The sequence below is a fragment of the Megalops cyprinoides genome, chromosome 17 (genome assembly GCF_013368585.1).
Source record: "Megalops cyprinoides isolate fMegCyp1 chromosome 17, fMegCyp1.pri, whole genome shotgun sequence".
In the NCBI taxonomy this organism is placed as follows: domain Eukaryota; kingdom Metazoa; phylum Chordata; class Actinopteri; order Elopiformes; family Megalopidae; genus Megalops; species Megalops cyprinoides.
The window spans coordinates 15,434,032-15,458,526 of record NC_050599.1 but is presented as its reverse complement, the minus strand read 5'-3'; the positions used below and the strand labels follow the sequence as shown (position 1 = coordinate 15,458,526).

Below are 24,495 nucleotides of genomic sequence, written 5' to 3'. Positions count from 1 at the left end.
TTTTTTTAGTAATTTCACACCTATTACCCATTGCCAGCTTGTAGATAGGCACATGCTTTTGAAGTACATCACTGGAATTCCATGTACAAAAGGACATGTGGACCAGAATTATGTAACAATAACATCAGCCAATTAGAAGTTTTGAGTGACCTTCAACTGCTTGTGATGTCATACTGTTTACCTTGGCCGGGATGGGCCTCTATGTTGCTTCATCTACCAGTTGGGACCGGAATTTTTGTGAGCCAAAAGCATGACTTGGTGTGGCATTGGCCCTAAGGCCTGTCTGCTGGCTGCAGACATTTGCCTCATTGCAATTTTTTTTTTCCAGTCATAGGCATTGAAAGCAATGGTCATGAGCTCATGAAGTACTGAAACAAGTCTGGTGCTTGTTTTCACAGCCAGCAATGGCCATATGATTACGCCCAGGCAGCAAAATCAAATAACTCTGTCTCTGCTTTGCAAACAAAGGCAAAACCTAAGAAAATCTGGTTATTAACAGGCTAGCATAAGGTGCATCCTTTCCCTTTGAATACACCACCAAAACCAAGGTTACATTTTCCAAAAGTCAAAATCAAGTGGTGCTCACCTGGGGTCATGGTTCACAGATGTCGTTTAAAAGCATAGCTCCTGGGAACATGGTGAAATTTGATGTTATTTAAAGAGGAGTACAAAGAAAGGCTCCAAAATTAAGTCTTTAATTAAATTATAATTAAAAAGGGTTGCAGTGCATTATACCATCCTTAGGGACTTAATTTAGTTCTATATACTGTCTGGACATGTTAATACAAAATTAGGGAACTTAATACTTTTAAGGTAATGTTACTTTAAGAAAAATAATTGAATTCATTCCATTTTACAAAAGGCACCATAAAAGGCCTCCGAACTCACCATGGAACTGCTCATGTGTAGCACAGACACTTCTCAAAGCAGAGCACATGATGTCATTAATGTTACGACCCAGTCCTCCCGGACAGATCTTCTAAGCAGACTGATTTCTGTTCTGTGAGTTTGTGTAATTTGTTTACCTTCTCCAGGAAATTACCTCAGGACATGTCTCCTCAGGGGTCTCGTTGCCACTAGGTACTGTGGGAGAACACATGTACACCACCATATATTGCTTTCCAGAGCGAGAGATGAAAAGAGAAGACTCTACGATGGGATACATATGATAATCAACATATGATCACAACATGGGAGATCAAAATGATTATGGCAGTGACAAGAATTCCCAGACAGAAGAATGGTGGGGCCAAAGAGTATGTACAATTAAGTAAGTGAAAACGTCTCCTTCATAAAAAACCGTCATTTCAGGCAAAGGAGTACTCATCATGTCAATCTGACCTGACTGCACAGGAAGCTCAGCTGTCTGTGTTAGTGAAGGGATAAGGCCTTGAAAACAGTGCTGTCAAAAACAAACACAATTTGTAGCCTAAGTAAGACATCTCCTTATCTAGTTCATCTGGAAACTGAAACATTAATCATAAGCCATGACACATTTGATGAGCTGTGAAATATTTCTATTGAGAATAAATCAGAGGAACAGTACAAAACTCAACATTTGTTTTTAATATTTCTAACCATTGCCCTGTGCTAAGGGTCTAGAATGAAAGACTACACAGTCACCAGTATTTTTAAATACAAACTTCAGAGAGCTAGCAGCAGACATTAAGTCAACTCAAAGTATTCGTCTTGAGGAGCTGTACATCTCCATGAGCATCACATTTAAAAATATGGGCTCTACATTGTCTGTTGCTAACACTGTCTCTGCCACAATGTGTTGGTACTGGTGAACATGAAAAATTCTATATTCATACTGAAACACTTGGACTGGTTTGATGATGCACTGGGGCATATGGTTATAGTTTGAAAAAGGCTGCTGGAGGTCAGATATCTTAATAGGGCTTACTTTACCACATGGGCCATTATTATATGAAAGAAAATCCCTGGCTTTCCTTTAACGTTTGACATCCTGTTGTGGACATCATGCACGTCCTACCATATTTCAACTGAAACAGGCTTTCATCTTTCTCAAAACGGCAGCCATTTCATATTTCTTAACTTAAACCCTGCATTTATCATTAGTTCAACCATGTGTGGAATCCTTTACATCAAAACATTGAGTTGTATTAGATGTTTTAGGGGAAGCTGGCCGAGCTGTGGGTAGTTGTAGGCAGAGACATCGCATGCACCCCCATTCACATTCAGCAAGGCCTGGTCTGCAGCTTATCTGTGAGGAAACACTGTGTCTGTTGTGTTCCTAACAACTCTCCACTGTGCACAGACAGCGCCTTACCTGCTTGTCAAGATAACACCATCTCTTGAGTCACGGTGAGCTACAATTAAGCAACTAAATACAGGTCTCCAAAGCTGGGGGCACTCATATTATGGAGTGCTCATTGTGGCTGGACATTTTTGTTAATGTGCAAAATAACAAAAGTAAAAAAAAAAACAAGCAAAAAATCTGAAAGACTCACAATGCAAAAGCAAAACTGCCTCCAGCAGATTTTTTTCATTATTATTGAAAATGGCTAGCGGTGACTCAAAGGCTTACACTGCAAAATGAAATGACAAATGAGCAACACAGACGGCAATCTGTGCTTCATTATAGCCCTGCACGGTTTGATCAGCCGGGAAAGGGGCAGCAGAATTTTTGTGTTTTCAATTAATCACAATCCAGTTCTGTATGGTGCAAAAAAAATGAAATGGAATTTCTCTGGAACAGAAAAGACCAACTCCCTTTTCCTTTAGGAAATTGGACTCCCTTAATTCACTCTGATTAATCAAATGTGATATTCTTGGCCAGTAATTTCCTGTAATCATCTATGTTATGAGGCACTAGGAATAAATAAAGTTGGAAAAACAAAGGACTGAACCTGGGATCAAGACATCACTGCAGATGTATCATGAGAAACATATTTGTCTGATAGATGTCAGTCTATGAGATGGCAAAAACTATAGTATATTTTAAGGATACTAAATCAGTTGTTTCCACAGGGAGACAAGTAAGAGGAATCATAACTCAGGTTGCGGTAAGTCTTACTTTGGATTCAAAAACACATTTGTTACATTTGAGGTTTGCTTGTAAATGGGCATAACTCACAACTCTGGACCAGGGATGAATATTCTTGTGCAACTGTACTTTTCCACTAAAAGTCTGACATGTTTTATCAACATGGTAGCCAGAAATATTCATAACCATGCAGTGGCCCCACAGTGTGAATGATTTGGATGCACTCTGATCATCATTACAACAAATGTGCAATTCAGATAGAGGAGAATAACTGCATTTATTAAAATTTTAATGCAAGCCAGTTGCATTTATACAGAGAAATGCATCTACATACCTTTTGATGATATTTTTATTTATATTTGTTTTTTTTTTTTTTACTTTTTATTGTAATTTGGATTTGCTGAAAAAATATAACAAATGATCTCAAAACAAAATCTTGAGTAAGTGCAAAGAGATTTGGATTAATGACAGTACCAAGACCTTTGACTGAGCCATGTGGCTAAGTGTTGATAGCTATGTACCTCTTAGAAGGTTTTTGAGTAATGTAAGAAGAAAACAGACAAAACAACCATGAAAAACATTATATACACTCGAAAAGGTACTGGAGTATACAGTAATTCAAACTGAACCTCCCAAAGAAGTGACATAAAATTCAAATATAAAGTATCTTTGGCTAACAAATACTTAATATTCCAAATCAGTCTATTCTAGGTCACTGAATAAACTGGGTCCATGGTACTTGTGAGTAACAAACCCTATAAAAGCCTATTTATTAGTACATTTTACATAGTACAAACGACATATCTCTCCACAACATATATGTACCACATGGTCTACCCTTTCTTCTTAATTCTAGTTGGACTGTTTGCCATCAAAAGTAAAAAATGTAGATAGGTTCCTAAATCAATTCAGAGTACCTGCTCTGAAATATCTGTGACAAATCAAATGGAATGTACACCCTTGAATACATTAATTCACTTCATCATAGGCATTAAAGTGCCATACAAGAGTTTCATGTTTGAAAGAATAGCCTTACATGGTAGAAAAACAGAGCAACACACAGTTTTTTTCCATTATTTCTACTGAAAAGTGCATGATTTCATAATGTAAACCCAGACCTTAAAAGGCACCCATGCAAGTGCTTTGTGGCATCTTAAAACCTTTGAATTACCGCAGTGGCAGATTATATGTTTACATACCATATAATAAGGTTCACTTGACTATAACAAGCTTCAAATGACTAAGGCATGAGGCATCACTTTTCATACAGGGAGTTCATTTGTCTTGTCCTTGTGTATTTTTTGTATTCATTATGAAAAAGGACATTAAGTTCTCTGTGAACATTCTTTCAGCTGAAACAGCTTATTCCTTTTGTTCCTTCTATGTCTTGTAAGTCAGCTATACTGTACATACTGCCCAGATATGGAGTTTCCAGCAAGACCCCACCTTGCAAGGAGACAGTAACTTAAAAACGAAAGCCTAAAAGTGTACCCTGGTGGTAATTCCACACTAGAAGCAACATGTTCCTCCTTGTTGTAAAGTTTTTTGTATCTTGCAACACACAAGATGGAAGCTCCTTCCATCTAGGCTGTGACAGGGTGAGGTGGTCCACTCAGGGCCCAGTGGCTGGATTCCCTGGGAGGCCCGGAGGCCCAGGTGGACCTGGTGGACCAACAGGGCCAGGTTTTCCTTTGGGTCCAGGTATTCCATGTATCCCGGGGAGACCTGCTTGTCCCTGTATTCCTGGTGGGCCTTTAGGGCCTGGCAATCCGTCCTTACCCAGAATTCCCATATCGCCTTTTTGACCTTTCTCCCCTCGAGGGCCTGGTTGGCCTAAAGATCCCTTGGCCCCTTTAAGGCCCAGACTGCCTTTAGCCCCTAAGGGTCCAGGTTCTCCTGGAGCTCCCTTTGGCCCAATGAAACCCTTTTCACCCTGGCTCCCACGATTCCCTGAAAGTCCACGGTCGCCTTTGTTTCCCGTCAGACCAACAGGCCCTCTAGCTCCAGCCTCCCCCCTGTTGCCTTTTGGACCTGGTGGTCCCGGTGCACCTATACAGGAAATATGTAGAGAACATTAGTGCAGGTTAAGGTTCACAACTAAAGATGCTTTCATGTGTTAGGCAATTAAAACAGAGGTATTCAACCTGGGACCCAAAGGGGGCATTCCCACCTTTGTGCATGTTAGCTTTTTAACTCCTTTTGAATTTCTGAGGGCGTTTACTGACTCTGTAGGCATTGTCTAGCAAAAACAACCTGAAGCGATGGTTGCTTGTGGCATCTGTACAACATATGAAATTAACGACAGTATCTGTGAGCAGGCACACATTCACAGCAACTAGCTAACTAGCCAACCTGTGTTGGTGACAGAGCATCGGCCAATTCCTGCTGTGAAAAAGTACTGCTCCAAAAGGAAGGCAAGAGACGCCTCTACAAATCACGCTGAATCAACAAAGATAAGAAACTATGGCAAGGCCAGTGTGAATTTTGATGAGATTGGAAGTGAGATGTAAATGTTATCAAGCTTAATTTTAATGTACATGGGTGACAATTAGGTGGTGGAGATGGGGGATGGTGCTAACTAGTTGCAATGCTAAGGGGTCTTGGGGTCCACAAAGTTTGGATGCCACTGCTGTAAGCAGAAAAACATCTTGATCCACTACCTTTCAGAATAGTGAAATTCTGAATGAGCTGGCTGTGGTGGGTGTCCACCAGCTTCATTTCCTCCATTATCATGGAGAGATTCCTCACGTCGAGGTCCATCCGTACGCTCAGGAGCATGTACTGCTGCCTCAGGGTCTCCGTCATGTGTAAGAGGAGCAGGGCAGTGTTGTTGAGGCCCTGCAGATCCTCCGTGTGGCTCCCCATCCTGGACTGGCAGGAGGAGCTCTCAATGTTGATGTACTTGTACATGCTTTGCACGTGGCTGACGGTGGCGTTGATGCTGGAGGATATGGTTTCGATCTCCATCTCCAGAGAGTTCATCCTGGCCTCCAGCGTCACAAACCTCTCGCCCGTCCTGTTCTGGTAGTACTTGGAGTGGTAGTGGAGGTCGTGCATGTTCTCCTCGTGCTCATCCATGAAGGAGGTCACGTTGTCCAGTTGCATCTGCAGGTTCATGACCTGCAGGGTGAGGTCGTGCACCATCTCTGAGCTCAGGCTGATTCTCTGGTGTGTGAGCGAGATGCCGTTTTGAATACCCCTCACCATTTGGCTGGTGGTGCTCGAGTTGGACTTCATTGCTCCCAACACTTTACTGTAGTTCTGCCAGTCCATCGTCATTTTCTGCAAAACCAGAGTTTCTTCGTTTGTTTTCCTTTGAAGGGCATCCATCCACAAGGAGTTTAGACCTACTGTGGTGTTGACCTGTTGAACAGTTGCTTTTAAATCATACTGATCTTGAACAAGGGACTTCATGGACTCGTCTGTTTCTGTTATGACTATCTTCCATCCATTTACTTGATCTAAGTACCTCTCCAGGGACTGGTTGATAAGCTTAATGGCCATGGAGTAATTCTGAACATCCCGTGTCAGGCGGCTGTTTGACGCCGTTAGACTCTGCTGTGTTTGGGAGGCTTGGTGCAGTATCTGCTCTTGACTCAGAATCATTTTCTGAATTTCTTCAAACTCCCTTTTGAGCCTGTTGATCTCATCTCCAAAGTGGGAAATGTCAAAGCAGTCAGAGCAGTTGCTTGTAGAACTCAGATCTACAGCATGGATGACAAAGTTAGCCAACACAAACTCTTTTGTCCTTCATTAATCTGCATCAGAAAGGCTACACTTGCAGAAATATCACAGAGAAAGAGGATCCAATCAGCTCCTGTAAGTCCCTGTCAGAGTAATAAATGCTGCTTTGTGAAATATTTCTCTCGCTGGACAGCCTGCAGGAAATGTATCATGAGGGGACATGAGGCGTGAATAACATTCTAGCCTTTCACTTTAGTCCACACTTCACAGTCATTCAACCATGCTATTACACTCAATGGGTGACCTAGTTTTAACAAAAGCATCAATTTCTGCCTCACTTAATCTTCATGAATTAAAGGAAGAATTCAATGTCCTGACACTGGTTGTTGCACCAGCTGTAAATGCTCTGCTGTAAGGTGTGTCTTCAGCTAAATGTAATACAGAACATCCCTAAAGTCAAGGACACACACAGTTTATGTATGAAATCATAAATAACTTTCCCACCTTGAATACTTTCCTGGACCTTGACGATCTTTTTGTGATAAAAGGATTCCTCTTCTGATAAGTAGTCAACCTTTCTGAACACTGATGATAGAAAGAGGTTGAAATAAACAATTATCAATGAGATCTGCAGAGAGAAGATCTTGCAGTTTAAAGTACACAACATCTTCCAGCATGTTTTCAGCCCTGTATAAAGCATGTTTAATGTTGTGCTGAATACAGACCTGCTATACCTGACTGGATATAATAATGGATGTGTATTTAAGCTCGGACTGTTTTAGGTCCCCTGATGTAGAGGTGACTAGAGTTTGCTCACTAAAAGAAAAATGTGAAGACAGCACAAACTGTGATCATATAGCTACAGCATAATGAATCTCCATTAAAAACAGAATTGTTCTGATGTTTTTGAATATTTTTTTTCCCTCAGGTTTTGTTATGCATACATGTATAGTCATTTCTGTATACTAGCAATCTTTCCAGCATATTCACTAAGCAAAATAAATAAATAATTGACAAATTACATAAACCAGTTATACAGCTGGTGATGTCCCAGGAAACTGCTGTACTCAAGAGTCAAACAAAAGCATGTGCCACCAAACTTTTAATGACTTCATGTTGAAAAATGTTTCTTTATTCTGCACCAAGGGGATGAGTAAAATGCATGTAGAGACCTATTCTAGCCCTTGTAAATTAAGACCAGTACCATATGTATATACCACCTGCTCCGTTGTTCAGGAAAAGAGCTTTCACCTAATACTACACTATAAAAGCATACCAATATAATGTTGTGGATTCCAGGTACTGTGAATGTCCATAAAGGCCATCAGTATGTACACTGGTTGATGGCAAGGCTGATTTTTAGACAAATCAGAACTATACATTGTAATATTTATCTTAGAAGTGATTGTTATATAACAGAACATTCTTTGGGGAATTTTCAGGCAATGTAAACCAGATGTGAGAAACGACATGGAAATTTCAGCAAAGCAAACATTTATGTGACCACTTGTTTTTTGCTAGGACTGAATGAAAATTCCTGCATCTCCCCATGTATGGTATATGCCGCTTTGCTCTTGCTTTGTTTTGCCACAGTTACACTGGCACGACAGAGACTGATCCCCAGCTTGGCAATAAAAGCCTGAGTCACCACAGCACAGGGATTTTAACCTTGAAATGCTGTTGATCTCAGGCCTGTCATCAGCAGGAATTTACCATTATAAAATAGGAAAGTTCAATGAATGTACCGATTATGAGCACTGCAACAGTTGTCTGGTAAAACATGTTAAACTGGCTAATGCTCTCAGCACATTGCCTCTTTGGGAGGGGAGTCTCTCTAAGATTTAACATACAAAGCGCTCATCGACATGGGCTCAATCCCTCTGGTACTATTACTGTGCTTACGGGAAGTACACCTTCAGTCAAGCATGAGAAAAGAACTGATTGAGTAGTAATGGCAGAATGAAGTAGAGCTGGAAGGCTATGCAAACGATGCCTGCTGGAGAACTTCCTGACACAGCGCTGGGGCCCTGTGTTCCTTAATCCACTATTCACATTCATTACTTCTTCTTGCAGTGTTTTATTAAAACCAAAGTGAGTCATGTAAAATTGTACCCACAGACCCACAAGGCCAGGGCCACAGCTACAAGAAGCGTTTCCAGTTACTTTTCATATCACTTTTTCATATATTAATATCCGCTTTATGTTTCACTGCAAATTTTCCTTACATGTCTTTTTAATTTCTCCCTTTCTCATCAAGCTTGCACTGTTTAATTCTTCCAGTTGACCTTACTGCATATAATCGCTTGCTGTGTATCTATGCAATGGAAGATATGCACGGCAGCATGAAATTTCCAGGATAATGCAGAGATAAGCTAGCGAGAAGTGTCACTGAAATTCTAAGTGGTGTGATGGTTTATAGATGAACATACTCACCTAATGATGCCAGGACGGCAACCGCTATGATAAGGAAAGCAAAAAAGCCGTAGAGCACTTTGACAGCCAACTGGAGGGAGCGAGTCTGCTGGCATTTTACACACCCGCCTCGTGTCCTTCCTGTGAACATAGCACAGTTCTCTTTCATACATCATCTGAGGAGCATAGCTGAAAGAAACATACGCTGTGATCCCAGCAATGTTGCAATTGCACGTGGCTAAGTACTGATCTTTTGACCTGAATGTTGTTAGGAATGCCAGAAGCAGGTATGTGGAGTATCTCCTCATGGTTGACAGGAGTAAGGAATGAGTTCCAGTAAGGGTATTGAAAACAGATGTAAGGTATACACACACACACAGAAACATAAACACTCCCCCCAACACACACACACACACATACACACACATACACACAATCCTGTGCCACATATGAATTCTGTACAGACTATTACAAACTTTAAACTGTTTCATAGGGCTGAAAAGTAAAAAAAAGAGTAAAAAAAAATACCAAGATACTGTAGGTTCTGTGAATAATAGTGATGTCCTTTGAATATATACACTAGGAATATTTGCACAAAAAATCCTCTGGTGTGTCAACAGGCAGATCCTTTATTCTTTAAAGAACATCCAATGCAGTTACTTTACAGTGTGTGAAGGGAACCTCACAGTAACCATCAACATTTCTCAAGGACAGCAAACCAAACACTGTTTTCTCTGGGCTGGGGGTCACTGAATGGTTTAGGGTGGTTAGGGGACTCCTTTCATTTAAAATAGAAGAAAATCCAGGTCTGAAAGCACAGAACATGACTGAGAAAGTATGGGGTCAGTATTTGGGCCTAAACCGCAGCGCTTACTGATTGGTCCTTTCTTGTGTTACTCTATGGAGGCGGGACTTGATAAATATTTGCAGCTGAGCTCTGCTAGGGGGTAATGTCCTTGGGTTCATGTTTTAGTGCGTTTTAAGGAATTAGAGACAATGGGCAGTAATCTGTGAGCATTTCATTGATGGATATTGACTACACAACAGAGGATATTTATAGGTCACTTAGAGACATTAGTCTAAATATAGGAGACTTTATATAACACCAAAAGCATGTTGACCTTATTCAATCATACACCAGGCTAAAAGTGGGTTTTGTTACATTTTCAAGGTTGTAGATCTCCATACTAATGAGTACTTATCAATATCACAAAAAGACTGTGTGGAGACAAAGAGCATGATATTGATTTCAGTCTTAAAATATTAATCAATAAGAAAGAAAATGCATAAGAAACTCAAATATAATTATTTGGCGTGTGTATTAAAATTTGCCTGGTGATGCTTTTGTTGGATGATTCAGCAGAAATTCCTCTCAGCTGGGCTTTCAGTTACAATCACAGCATTCAGAGGGCCAGAACACATAGCATTTAGAGTCCCATGTCGCTCTACATGGTCAGGTCAGGACCACAACCTCAATGACAATGACTTTCTGAGGTTTATGAGCGTGTCACAATCTCATCACCAGAGAACGCAGAGGAGTCAACCAGCTGTGAAAACTGATGAACCGACCAGTGAACTGACCAGTCAGAAACAAGTTATTCTTATCCAAATACAAGCTTTTGTTATCCTAATATGTACTGTAGGTTACCATTTCCAGCTCCCACATAGTCCTCCGCATTCATACCAGGCCTGGACTGACTCAAGGACCTGACCCACGCATTGGAAGGAAAGGAAACTACTTGTGCACAAAGGAAGATGGAGTAGGCTGACCAAGGCCTCTTTACCTCTAAATGAAGGCATTTCTTCCTCTTCACCAGTCAGATCCTCTTCTGAAAGGCAACAAATAAACATTAGACAACAAATAAAATGACTTACCTCATGGCCATTGTCTAATGGCCTACCTTTACCTCAGATAGATCTTCTTTTTTTAATTTAATCTATGTTAGTGTCATAGTGTATGATGCAAGCTCTGGGTCCTGGTCACATCCAGGTAGGAAAGACAAAGCTATACTGTGTTTAACTTTGACATAACATGCTCTGCTGGAATTATTGCCATTGTTCATTTGCTGCTGGAGCAAATCAATATACAAGCAAACTCTGTATGGGGACAAAGCAAGGCTTTACAGGATTGGGTAAGAACAGAATGTCAAACAATATCCTATAGCTTTCATCTGAAAATATTATCTCCAAAGTGTGCTTATGATTCATCAGATGAAACAGGAAACATCTCACAATATGTCCTTACCTTTGAAGAGCTGATTTTCATATCCACCAAAGCTCTCTGGAAAAAAAGAAAGAAAAAAGGAAAATGACTTGAATTATAGATGAATGAATTAAGAGTGACAGTATGAAACATAAAACTACCTAGGGAAACACACATTTTTTATTACCAAGATCATAAATCACTACAATACAAAATGGTAATGCCATAACCCCAATTACTCGCAACCTCCAGAACATGCGATGCAGAGGCCTCATTTTAAAACGTGAAGTCATCTTTGGCACGGCTCTAAGATTAACACAATTACAAGGATCAGAGTCTAATATTTTATTCCTATTTTCTGGGAAGAGAGCGATGGAAAGGATGTGTGCTGTCAGATAAATGGCCTCATAGTAACTGCATATGAAATACTGGAGGCTTCAACGGGCACATTACAAGCATATTACAATGGCGTCACCCCCAGGCTCCTGTCCCCTGTGGCCCCCAGGCCCAGAGGAAGCCTTGGCATGCTGGCTGCACCGGGGAGCCATGGAGCCAGGCTCGGATTTGGGTTAAACCTTGGAATGAGTACAACAAAAGCAAGTTTTCCAGAGACCATATTAACCCCAATCAGAATTTCATGAGCTTATTTGTGCAGGATCTGGACTGATATGAAACACGCTCCTTTTTTTGAAAAAAAAAAAAAGAAAAGCATGTTTATTTTGTTCTTGGTAGGACTAAACTACATGGTCCAAAACATTGCATTTTAAAATCCTTCATATCGATTCCATGATGTCATTAAAGTCTCTACCTGTACTCTATTATCCCGGCATGTACGAGTGAACCTATGATCCACAGGGCAGCTACTCCTGTGCAATGAAAATCACATCTGTCAAACTAAAATCCCCTGGCATGACAAAGTTAAGACAGAACCTGAAAAATTATATCAGCCCAAGGTTGTTAAATGCAGTGCACACTCCAAAATTGGAAACCTTTTAGAATGTTTTCATTGTACTGGATTCCATGTTCCCTATATGATTGTGCTGTTAAAAATCAAGGTTTTTTTTTTACAGTACCAATTTTGTTGATTTTTGCAACATGCGATCATAAAACACACACATGTGAGTACATACCTACACAAACATGCACATATACACTCACATTCACACACACACACACACACACACAAAAGCAGGCACGGTCACATACACACACACACACATGAACATATACAGGCCTGCTTTAAAATGTATACACAGTCATGTGCACACACAAACAAGCAGGTCTTGATGGTATCTGAAATTTACTGTGTGGCACTTTTGTATTTCACTGTGAGTCCCATAAAGAGCTGCAACACCAACAGTTAATACAGATTAGCTCTAGGCCCTTGAGCGTAAAAGGATATTCCAGCAGAGAGGCGATTTCCCTACAAAACTCCACAAAAAAAATTGGGCAGTCAGTATACCTGTATTTTTCCGAATGAATCCACCAGCGCTGGCGTGTGTTTTTGGAGGCCGGAAAGAGGAATATTCTGAACTCTGGGGTGAGAGTATTTATGCATGCTCACTGAGAGGTTGAAATGAGCTGGGCCGGGCAGCGATGCCGGAATGTGAGCCTGCCAGCTCCATCTGCAGCTGCTGCAGCACTCAGACGGTGACATTTTCCAGCCAGCCATGCAGGTGTCTCTGGACAGAGGGCTAAACCCAGGCCTCGGCCTCAGGAATGGAGCAGACCCTCCCATCTGGCTCTCTCCTCCCCTTTAAACAGACATCTCGCACCGAGCAGGACATCTAATGAGCTGTTAGTAGGAGGACGGCATTGCCAAGCCAACACGACAGTCATGGACTGAAAAATGTGGACTCCTTCTCTGAAAAAGATACCTGACAATTGTCAATCTCGTGTGTGATGCAGGTTTCATTTCTTTCACTGAAGCTTCATTTGTGGTATTTTGGAAGAGCACGCATGCATAAAAAGAACCCCAGGGAAGACGTTCAGTGGGACAGAGAAAGCCCACACACAGCCCCAAGTCAATGACCCTTACAGTCCTGTGCAAAACGTTTTTCCTGGGTTTATTTTCTCCCAGGTCTGCCCAGTCTCACAGGTGGTCTTAAGAATGTGTGAGTGGCAGAGAAAAGATTCCAGTGATATGTACATTTTACGGTGGTGGCTAAGTCTGTACATGCATTATATATGAATTCCTTGACAAATGCATGGAAATTACAGGTGTCATTTGTTAGGTTTGTTACAATTGTATCCATACAATTGATGAAAAACAATGACAGATGCAATACTGGACAGCAATCCAGTCTTTTACAATTCAATATACAAATCGTTGAGAAGTAAATTTAGTATTCAATTGACTACATGGACCAAGCAAATGGTATGATAGACTTTACAGGTAGTCAGGGATGTGTTGATTGTAACATAATATCTGGCCATCTGCACCTAGCTTAAGAGTGACACAAGCTTTATATTAGTTCCAATGAACTGCAAGCATTTCAAATACTAAACAAGTGAAAACTGTGCAAAAAGCATGCAGGAATCTCCCACATACTCATGTGTGTCAAGCACAGTCATGGCTCATTGACCCTCCCCAAAGAGTGAAAAGGTCAGCCAGATTTCAGATTTGGGAAGAATACAGTGGAGGCAATGGATATACACCTTTTGGTACACCCTTGAATTAATGCAATAATCCTTTAAAAACTAGCCCTTCACAGAGGACAGATGCTTTGGGGGTCAGACTGCTTGGACAGTATCCTTCTGGGAAACATTAATGGTACCTCACCCATCTCATTATTGTTTGGGAAGGAGTCCCACACTAAAATGCATCCCCAGACTCTTTCAGTGCTATTGAGAAAATGGACTCAATGACCTGAGTTGTGGAGGAAGGATAACACCATGGATCCTCCTCACTATCAATCAATAAAATCACTGATCTCTTTCCCACATCCCTCTGTTTCCCTATCCCCCACTATGTTACATACTCAGCCTCCTCAGGCTAGGGATCAACACCCTGTAGAGCACCGACTCAAAGTCTCACATGCCTCCACTGCGTCCAGAATTGCATAATGTGTACATTCTGCATTTGTCTTTTATCAACTGGTTTGTCAAACACAACCGTCTTGCTATAAACACTCTGAAAGAGCACTTGGTGTCCGTCTGGTCCGTACCTTGTGAATGTTTTTTTTAGTGTTTCCTTTGACAAGAGGGTCTATGTGAAGTGAGGAGTCCATTAGGCTCCAACATCTTTCTGCACACTTCCAGTAAACTGTAAAACTTGCAAAGTCACAAATCATCCAGTGTCCCTCTGCACACCTGTAGTTAACTAAAATTCACAAAATCATGACTCACTTTTTACTACTTTGCTCACCTCGTAACTTATGTCAAAATCTCTGTCAAGTTAATATTCTGGGCAGACTGTTCTAAGCATTTACAGCTATAAGTAAACTGATAGCATGCAAATATGATAATGGTGACAATTATGTTTTAAAGGAACAATGTGGAAGCAGAGAAAAGATTTCAATGTACTGGCCGAAATAGAGAGGATTACAGGATTAAAACCAGGGAGTTTAATTTGAACAGAATGTTAGCGGGGAATTGTTTCCTAATAAAAAGAGGCAGTATAGTTCATTTGTCTCCTTTCCCTGCTGTTTAACAGCATGCTGCCACCTATCCAAACAAAGTTCCAGCTCAGCTACAAAACCCATCTGAGCGCACAAGATCCCACAATTGTGTTTCGCACTACCTTTTGGATCGACTCAAAACACAGCAAATGATTGTAACTACATCCATATGTGAAACCTCAGAGGGTAAGCTGCTGATATCTTCCATCCTGATATTTTTATCAGCGAGACAGGCTTGGCAATTTCTTTCTCTCACATTTGGCAATGATGAAAGAAGCACGGATAATCACTGCTAAGGACTGGCCATGGTGGCATGACATAGCTGGCATATGCTTACTCTCTTGGATGATGGTCGTAATCTTCCATAGTAACTGGTTGCTTGCCTTTTTAAACTCTTTGTTTTTCTTCCATTTGCATCTGTCAAACACAAGTCTTTCCCTATTCCTGTACATGACAAACTACGAGGTCAGGGAACCAACCTTGTCAGTTCAGTAAAAAATGTCCTCCTTGAAAGATGGTCAACCAAAGGACACTCCCAGGAATCACCTCTGTCTGCTTTCTTATGTCAAGAAACTCCACCCTTCATGGTATCATCCTTTAAAAAAGTGATGTCAATGCAAGGTAGCAGGGGGTTGTTCATCTTCTACGTGTTCCGGTGAAGGATGAAGGTAATTGTGGGAAGCAGTACTTTTGAAAGTGAGTCTGAGATGCTACGACTGAGAATGGTAAGGTAATACTCTGCATTTGACAAAATGAGCTGCCCACAGCTCTCCAGCAGAGCACCACAGAATGCATGTACTGGTTACAGAGTGCATTCCCCATACTTTTCTCATGTGGAGCATGCACGGAGGGAGGTATACTTTATGCTTTATGGCTGGATGAAGTCTCAGTTCACAGCAATGCAGGCTGTGTCTTTGAACTCTGCCTGACACTGAACAAGAACAAGCCTTTACCCTGAGACCAGTAAACCCTTGTTATTTGTCTGTTTCCTCTGACCCATCTACAATACACATTTTGCCATTGACTTCAGAGGGTCAAGCTATTTATTTAGATCTTGATCTCCACAAAAGTATCTTCTGGAGTTTAAAAAAACTGCATTTAGCTCTTTCTATGGGTGGAAACATTCAAGCTATCACCACTAGTTTGCTGTCTGATTCCAATGCAAACTGCAGTTAGAGAAACAGCAATGGAAAAAAAATGTAATATATCCAACCCAATGTTAAAAAGTCATTGATTCATAGAGAAAGCAAGGAATATTAAAATAAGTTATGGTTTTCTATCCTACATTCATATTCAACTGACTGCAGTTGAAATGTTCCTGAGATTAACATGCAAAAAAATCTGACTGAAAGCACTTAAATTACATTTGGAATCTTCTAAAACCAACGAAACCCCAACTGGATTTAATAAAGACAAGCGTTGACTTGAATTCCAGTCTACATTCGACTGTTTTAAATACACTTACATGGGAATGTGCGGTTCCAATCGAAGTGGTGACATGCCAGGAATGTGTTGATCAAGACTGTCTGACTCTTAGACTATAAAAAAAAAATTATTTCAAGAATTCTCATATTGTGGTTTTGGAGCGAAACAAGAGCTTACCCTTGAAATGAAACTATTCAAAAACCTTGTATGCTGTCATCTATTACAAACACCCTATGGAAACAGATACAGACACATTGACTCTGTGATGCTGTCCGCAATGTCCACCTTCTTTGCAAATATTTCATCTAATTTTTTTAAACAACTGGTCCTGTATTGATTTTATTGTCTTCGCTTAGACAGTATGCCACAAATGCAGTGATATCTGTCTGCTCTCATCCTGGTCAGTCTACAAGTCTACCACACATCACATATCAGTTACATCTATGTCCCAGTGAAATCACTTCTGCAAATGTCTTTTGCTTGCTCTTGCTACTCTTCTCTCTTCTAAAAGTAGTATCCTATCCAACAGGAGCCTTAAAGCGTAAATCACAGATAAAGACCTTGGCTGCGATCAAAGCTGCATCTGTCTGCCACTGCCCTCTCCTCATCCATTTCACCACAGTGCTGTTTACCAGGTGCACAGCTTACTGCTGTCTGCAGTAAGGTTGTGGATGTCTGCCTCTTTCTTGTTTTCCATTGTTTCCTTGTGCACCTTAGGCATGTGTTAGTGATGTACTCAAACATAAGTCTTTAAAATCATCATCAAGAGAAACTTGAAAGGACTAAACTCAGGAATGAAGAGACCCCATACCTGCCTCCCCATAAATACCTTTAAATTTCTTTTATGACAAAAATTTTCCAGCTCGTGCCATATGTCGCGCCTGTTCGTTTTCTTCCCGGGGGCACCCATAAAGATTGAGAATTTCGACCTCTTCATGTCACGCCATGTCGATTAAATTACAGAGTTTAAACGGTCGCCTTTCAATGTGGCTTGCATAAGCTTCTGCAAGGAAACCCAAAGCAAATGTCTGTCTGGAGAAACTGGGAAACTCTGAAACAGGTTTCAAAGCAAAGTAGAGGATGTCTCGAGTCCAACGTCAACAAACCAACGTTTTTCCTGGACCTTGCGAGGTGAACTTTAAAAAGGGAACTGTCTGTACGTTTGTGTGCGGGTACCCTTTCAAGGTCTCTAAATAAAACAGTTTATTCTTGTCGACATCAAAGACCCGGCTACAGCCACGATATAGCGTACAACAGGCTGTCAACAAAAGGCAGTCCCTCTTACCTTTCATGGTGTGGCTGCAAAACAGCTTAAACAATGTTTTTAAAAAAAAAAAAATACGTAGGCTGAATCGAGGAATCCCCCTCCCTCCTCACAGGATCTTCTTTACCGTAATATAGGTCCCTAAAGGAAAGGATACAGGGAAGTTGTTTATCATCCGACTCATCTGGTGTAAGTTACAGTGGGCACAGGCGTCCATTAGTATCGGTCCCAACTTGCGGAAGTTTTATGATGTCCAGAGTACCGGATCTGAAGTCGCTACTACAAAAAGGAGTTACTTGACAATATTTTCATGTGCCTGTCAGTCTGTGAACATGCATTCCTTCCAAATCCCACAGGCGCTTTAAGTAACGATCTCTCACTTATTCTCAGCCTGCATAAACCTCCACTGTTAAAAAATAATAAAGAAAACGAACGAGAAGAGGTGAGATCACGCTATATATTAAAGTCACGCTGCAGAGCCGCCTCAACGTGCTACCTCTCCTCAACACGGCAGACGCAAAATGATACCTTGGACAGTAACCATGTGCAACTAAGGGAAACATGACAGTGGGGGCGCGATAGAGGGAAGTAGGGAGGGGAGCGAGCGGGTGTTGTGGCAAGTCAGCACTTTGGCCCAGGCTAATTGCTAACAAATGTTCGGCTTCGGTGGGAAGAAACACCTTTACCTTCGGTGGTGTGTGCAGTTAAAACCGATTAAACAGTTTCCAGGAGTTCAGTATGAAAGCCTGGGACTTTGCTTAGGGTTGAACTGCTGTCATGTCTGCGCAGAACTTTACGCTCCAGCTTTTACTATTTATTGACGTTTAAAGGATCAAAAGGATAAATACTGGTGACTTTCCATTGGGTGCAAGAGACCATTCAGTTGATTATTGTGCTAAAAACATTCTAAAAAAAACAATCAATGGAGATTAGTGGTTTATACTGATTACTTGATACTGATTGTGGATATTTCAAAATAATTTTCTGCAAGTGGTGACAATATATCAATGGAATTCTCTGATATTGTCGTTTGCGTCAGTTTAAGTGACCATGTTATGACTGATCTTATTACTTTCAGCATAAATGCAATACACGCTAACGCCAAATAATGTACTTGTTATGATATGAAAAAAGTGAGTTGTACATTAAAATAAACAAAACGTATTCAGCTGATTTGGATATAGAGTTGTCTCCATCTGATAACTAATACTCTCATTCGTAATACATAGTAAATTGTATATTTTATTTTATAAATCCATTGCAGTGATTTATAAAGCCATGTATGGACCTGTAAATTGGAATTACAGCCATATAGAGCTGTTGAGTCTGATATTCCTGCGTTTTATTGGGTGCAGAAACGTCATTACTGATGAGATTCTTTTCTACAATATTTTGAGTGGATATATGGAATCTTCTCAGAAACATGGGATCTGCATGTATTTTTTTTTTCATTTTAAACGATGTTTTTGCTGCATATGCTTATTGTGATTTATTGTTTTCTTAATTTCGTAAGTTCTCATTGACCTCATTGCTTCTAAATCGACTTTCCATTTCACAAGACTGAATTCATGCGGTTTCCTTGTCGTTGATAAAGACCAGATGTAATTCCAATCAGCATGGCTATGCCAGTTGTGAGTCATGCTGTGCTGATTGTAGAGGGTGTCATTACTGTAAACCAGCTTCATTCGTCATTAAGAATCAATTGAATCCCATTATTGAAATGCACATCGGGGCAATTCAATCCCAGTCACTCAGGTTCATATTACATGCATAATGAAAGATATTTGTGATATGTTAAAAAAAAAAAACAGTTCTTACTATTTATCTTTCTCTAAAAATGTATGAGACTGAACCTTTAAAGTAACTTGCAGTGTTAGATGAGATTGTCTGTGCAGCTCATGGGTATTTTACATGGACAATGAACAGAAGACAGGACTGCACAGGACGAAGGCACAGAGGCAAAAGGTATGAATTAACTCAACCATGCCAAAAAAAGGTTTAAAAGACAGTTTAAAATGAGCTTTCAGCTACACAATAAGATCTAAACGTAGCCTTAGAAATAGTTCTCTTTCCTCAGGGGGGCCCTTGTTTGGTGAACGATCTATCACAGTTTTTTAAGGTTCAGCCAAATGTCTTACATTCCAAAAGGTCTATTTGACTACTTTTATGGATTTGTTGAGATGGACATTCCACTTGCTTTTCAGTAGGTACGCCATTGTCTCCTATGTTCTCCATGATCACCATAGTCATGACCTTGAGAGAGGAAGGACAGTCACAGGCAACGGCTGGAATGCAAAGCTCTATAAATCTGTTAATCGATAAACATTCCAAGATGTTTTTCAAATTCCTTCCCATTTTGGAGGGGCGTCTGACATCAATTTGTTTCTTCTGAAATTGGTCCCAGCTTGATTTGATCAAATCCCATCTTCGCAGCATAAGTTGAAAGGAAGATTCCAAAGAGTAAAATGTTTGGCAGCGCACAAGAAAGACTGGAGTTATGAAAACAGATTGTGTGTGCACGTATGTTTCAGATGCAAGAACTGAATGTAAGAGACATCCCCCCTTTTTTACTGATGTTCATTGGTTCAATAACTTACAGGACCTCATGGTCACATGATGGAGATGTCCTATTTATTTGCAAATAGACTATGAAAGCATGCTTCTCCACCAGCTGTAACTACTAAAATGTTCAGCAGGTGAGTGCAACACAGGTTTTGATTCAGTCTGAACACAATGCACTCTAGTTCATTTGTTACATTTGTTATTACTGCTGTTTTGATCTTGGCCTTACTGAGAGTATCAGCATCTTAGTTCTCTGCATTTACATTTACATTTTGTCATTTAGCCCATTGGAAACCAAATTTAGCTGTTAATTTACATTCATTCACCCTTTATTCATGGCTGTTGTTTCAAATACAGTCAATGCAGTATGAGTCAGTGGATCCGATGGTATAAGAAGTTTAATGTGTTTCAGTGTAAATGCTGTGCAGTTACAGGTCATCTGGATGGTGTATTTGTTCGACAGTTTGCACAGTCTCACATTGTAATTGCAGTTGAACTACATTTGAATGGAGGCTTCTTAGTTTGTTAAACTAACCTGATGCAATCAACGAGTGCAATCAGAGTAATAATATGGTCGCTGATTAAAGAAATGTGCAAAGCTGATTTGATTCCTTTCTGATGAGAGACCTTCCTTGGCCGGAGCTGAAAGGACACCATATTTACCAATCATGTGCTCATGTCCTCACAGACAGGGTGAATAACAACATTTCCTATGAGGCTCTTTGATTGCAAAAGTATGAGCCTGGTTATCTGTTGAGCTGCTGTGGGGGGGCATGTTTTTGAAAAAAATAATTAGATGTACATAAATCACTGGAGAAATTGTCATGATGTAATGTGAAACATAAAGAAAGAATACTAAACAGAATTTGATTAGTTGGATTTGATGAATTTGATGATACATTTAAAGAGCAGGCAGAGAGCACATCTATGTTTCTAAACTGTATTATTGGGAATTTCTTCAGATTGGTGTCGTGTATAATATCGAATTCATGGGCCAAGAATATGGTTATTTTAATTGAGTATGTCTAAGTGTATACAAAGAGCATCTAAAATTGAAACAATACGAGGGATATCAATTCAACTATTACCCACACTATTAAGTGGGGGAATGAGAACATTTTCAGTCTCAACCATGGGCTTTTGTTAGACAGAAATTACTCCAAGAACACTTTTATATTTCTGCCAAACCAAAGAAACATTCCAAACAATTGGCCCACACAGTTAAACTTAATGGGGCATCACAACAGATTGCAAGAACTAGTACATAAATCCAAGACTCTGTCAATTAATAGAGAATGAATAGATATGGAACAAACAGTAGATAAAACACAAAAGTAAAATAGGTTACACTTAAATGACTTATAGTAATATGTTGCCCACAACATATTTCATAATGGTTGATATAAAAGCTTACATACTGCTCATTCAAGCTAATGAGAAGTGACTAGACCACAGACCAAAAATAAAATTGACTTTACCCCAAATTCTAAATCTAATCCTATGGCAGCCAATATACCTTGTGAAGTGTTGAAACATTTATAGATGTTTAGATATTAATTTTAGATCACTTCTGTACTGTATTTAGGGTTCCAAGTTCCAAGTTAAACCTTGCCAAATACATGTGAAGTTTAGTAAAATAAAGGGAAATTGTCCAACATTTGCATTTTGATGTTGAATATATTTAAGGGGATGCTTGTGAAGGCCACACATTGAGCCACTACTAATAACTACTTATTATCTATAATCTCTTTTGATTGTTTTCTATTATTAATAGTGTCATTTAAATGATTGGCATAAAAAGAATAATTAGCTCAAACATATTTCAAATTGTACTTTCAATTTCTGTGGACTTACTTTTAAAAGTAAATTTTAGCAGAAAGATTGGTTTAAAATTGATTCTAGTCCCCAACCTCTTTCATATACTCAACATAATTTAATGCAGCCTGATATCTTGCTATAATGCTGTAATTCACATGATTCAATGGCAAAGGTTATTCTACCACCATCTATCATCTGATGCAATGAGGTACAGAGGGAAGCAGTTGCAAAATTTTGTGATCCTAATTTATTGTGGCATACTTTGGTAAACATGCTAAGCAGCCAAAAACAGTTGAAAGACAATCAGCAGTTTAAAGAAAAGTTTTAGCCTCTTGTATATCAAGCTCTCCATCTTCCTCAGTGAGTTGTTCCCTCACCATAAACACCATAATGTTGGTGTCTAAAGTCAGGTCTGCTGCCACCTAATGGAAATTTTTTGTAACTGTCATACTCTTGACATTTATAGGGCCTTTTTTGGATAGAGACACATTTCTTAAATAATATGAATAAAACCAGGGGACTCATGCAATCAGCCTGCCATTACATGACATGCTTTAAAAACTGCAGTGAAAAATGTTCCCTATGAAGTAAGAACAGTACTGGAGTAAAACAAAACTGGAAAAAAGCAAAGAGATAATGATGTTTACAGAAGAAGAATCCACTCAAAGGAGAATACAGCACAAACAGTGCTTTTCTGACTGTTGCAAATCTCCACAGCATGTTTACATTTGCAAGTACTTTCTCCTAATTGAGTGTGGCACATTGAAAACAGAGTCCAGATGTCCTTTTGTTGTGTGGGTAGAACTTAACAGGCTGTGAGCTGGAGTATCTGCCAGAGGGTAAAGCTTAGACAGACATAATTGATACTGAAACTGACTGTTGACTGTGGCTTGCGAGTCGATTGGCACTCCTCTGTAATTAGCTTTCATCACTGTCTTTGGTTATGGTGGGAGTAGAATGCTGCTTTCAACTGCGGGGGCTTTGTTTGTCTCAGTCTAACAGCAGAGTTTCAGTCAAATTGATGAATTAATAAAGATTTTCAGATTCACAGAAAGACTGTGACTGAATGTACATCACATTCTGCTGGTGTCACACCCTGACCCTCCTCCTTTCTCCAAGTCACCACGCTGGCTGGAACCTGGGGGGGGATTCAGGTTCTGACTTATAAACACTGATGGCATGATATGTCTGTCAGAACAACACAGACAAGCCCAGCCAAGGCTGCCCAACAGTCTCAAGACAGATAAGGAGAATGTGGTGCATATTCACTGATGGCGATGTTGTGAAAACAGCACTGCGGGAGCTCAGCTGTGTCTAATCGGCGCACGTGAAGCGAGGCCAGGCCCCGTGGGGTAGGTGCTGTGTCCACGGAGTCCTCTGCCTGCTTGCAGGAAGTTGTTTTTGCGGTACTCGCTGCGTATCCATCTCTGGCTCCCCGTCTCTGACCTTGGCAGCTCCCGGACACTGCGGATAAGAGGAGAGATGGTCAGGCTCTCCTCCACACATCTCCCCCCATGGCACATCGCCCGCCAGGAGAGAGGCGGCCCTTCCTGTACCAAACCGCATGCTGGAGCTCAACCATGCACAAATCAGCTTGGACCAGAGGACCAGACGCAGAGGTGACAAATTTCCTCTGTGGCTTCCTGTCATGTGATGCCTGATGAAGTTTTCTTTATTTGAAATCCCTGAATCACTGTCACGTGCAGATGATAATGTGCGCACCTGACAGCACATTATCAACAGCCACATTACCCTAGCTCCTAATAAGGAGCAAATGTAAATGCACTCTATTTCATTGCTCTAAATTCTGTTGACACTCATTCTTATCTGCACTTGTCTTCCACCAGGTAAGTATATAGGTCCAGTGGTCTAAATAGATGGTAATTATTCCCAGGCTACTACTTTTCTCCCAATGTGTTTGAAATAACAGCTCATCCGTAACATACTGTTGATATAATGCTAGCACCTGACTCATTGTATTACTCACACACCAGCGGACAGCTGCATTATAATCTAACCTCTGTGTAATTTAAAAGCCTGAACGTGTTTACAGTGGTGCAAGCAAGTGCCTCTTTCTCTGCTCTCTTTGTCGTCATTTTCAGACTGCATTAAAAAAAAAAAAAGTTATGTAACCTAATGATCTTATGTCACAGGAAAAACTAAGACGGACACATAAATGGAGACATCTGGACATTGCCCTCCAGACTTGGCAACTGTATGATAAGGATGTGAAGCAATAGTTTTGCAGCCTGCAGGGTTCATTTAAATAAGAAACATTCTGTTCTGGTTTCATAAGTACACAAGTGCTTCAGGGTCCTCATTCGTACAAATTCATATGTGTGCATAAAATAAAACCTACAACAGAGGATCCATTACTTTGTGCATGATATGATTTGCATCTGTATGTGTTTGTGTGTGTGTGTGTGTGTGTGTGTGTGTGTGCTGAGAGTGAATCAGCATCCCTGGAAAATATATTGCTCTGACCTATGATTCAAAC

General features: G+C 40.3%; 1 protein-coding gene across 1 annotated transcript; it reads right to left on the bottom strand.

Annotated features, from left to right (window-relative positions):
- Positions 1-4,140: 4,140 nt before the first annotated feature.
- Positions 4,141-23,521, bottom strand: scara3 (scavenger receptor class A, member 3). Its single transcript, XM_036550265.1, has 5 exons — positions 23,326-23,521; positions 9,128-9,247; positions 7,199-7,279; positions 5,671-6,714; positions 4,141-5,059 (listed from the first exon to the last, which is right to left on the bottom strand). The coding sequence occupies exons 1-5, from the start codon at positions 23,519-23,521 to the stop codon at positions 4,623-4,625; spliced, it is 1,878 nt and encodes a 625-aa protein (XP_036406158.1). The 3' UTR covers positions 4,141-4,622.
- Positions 23,522-24,495: the final 974 nt, after the last annotated feature.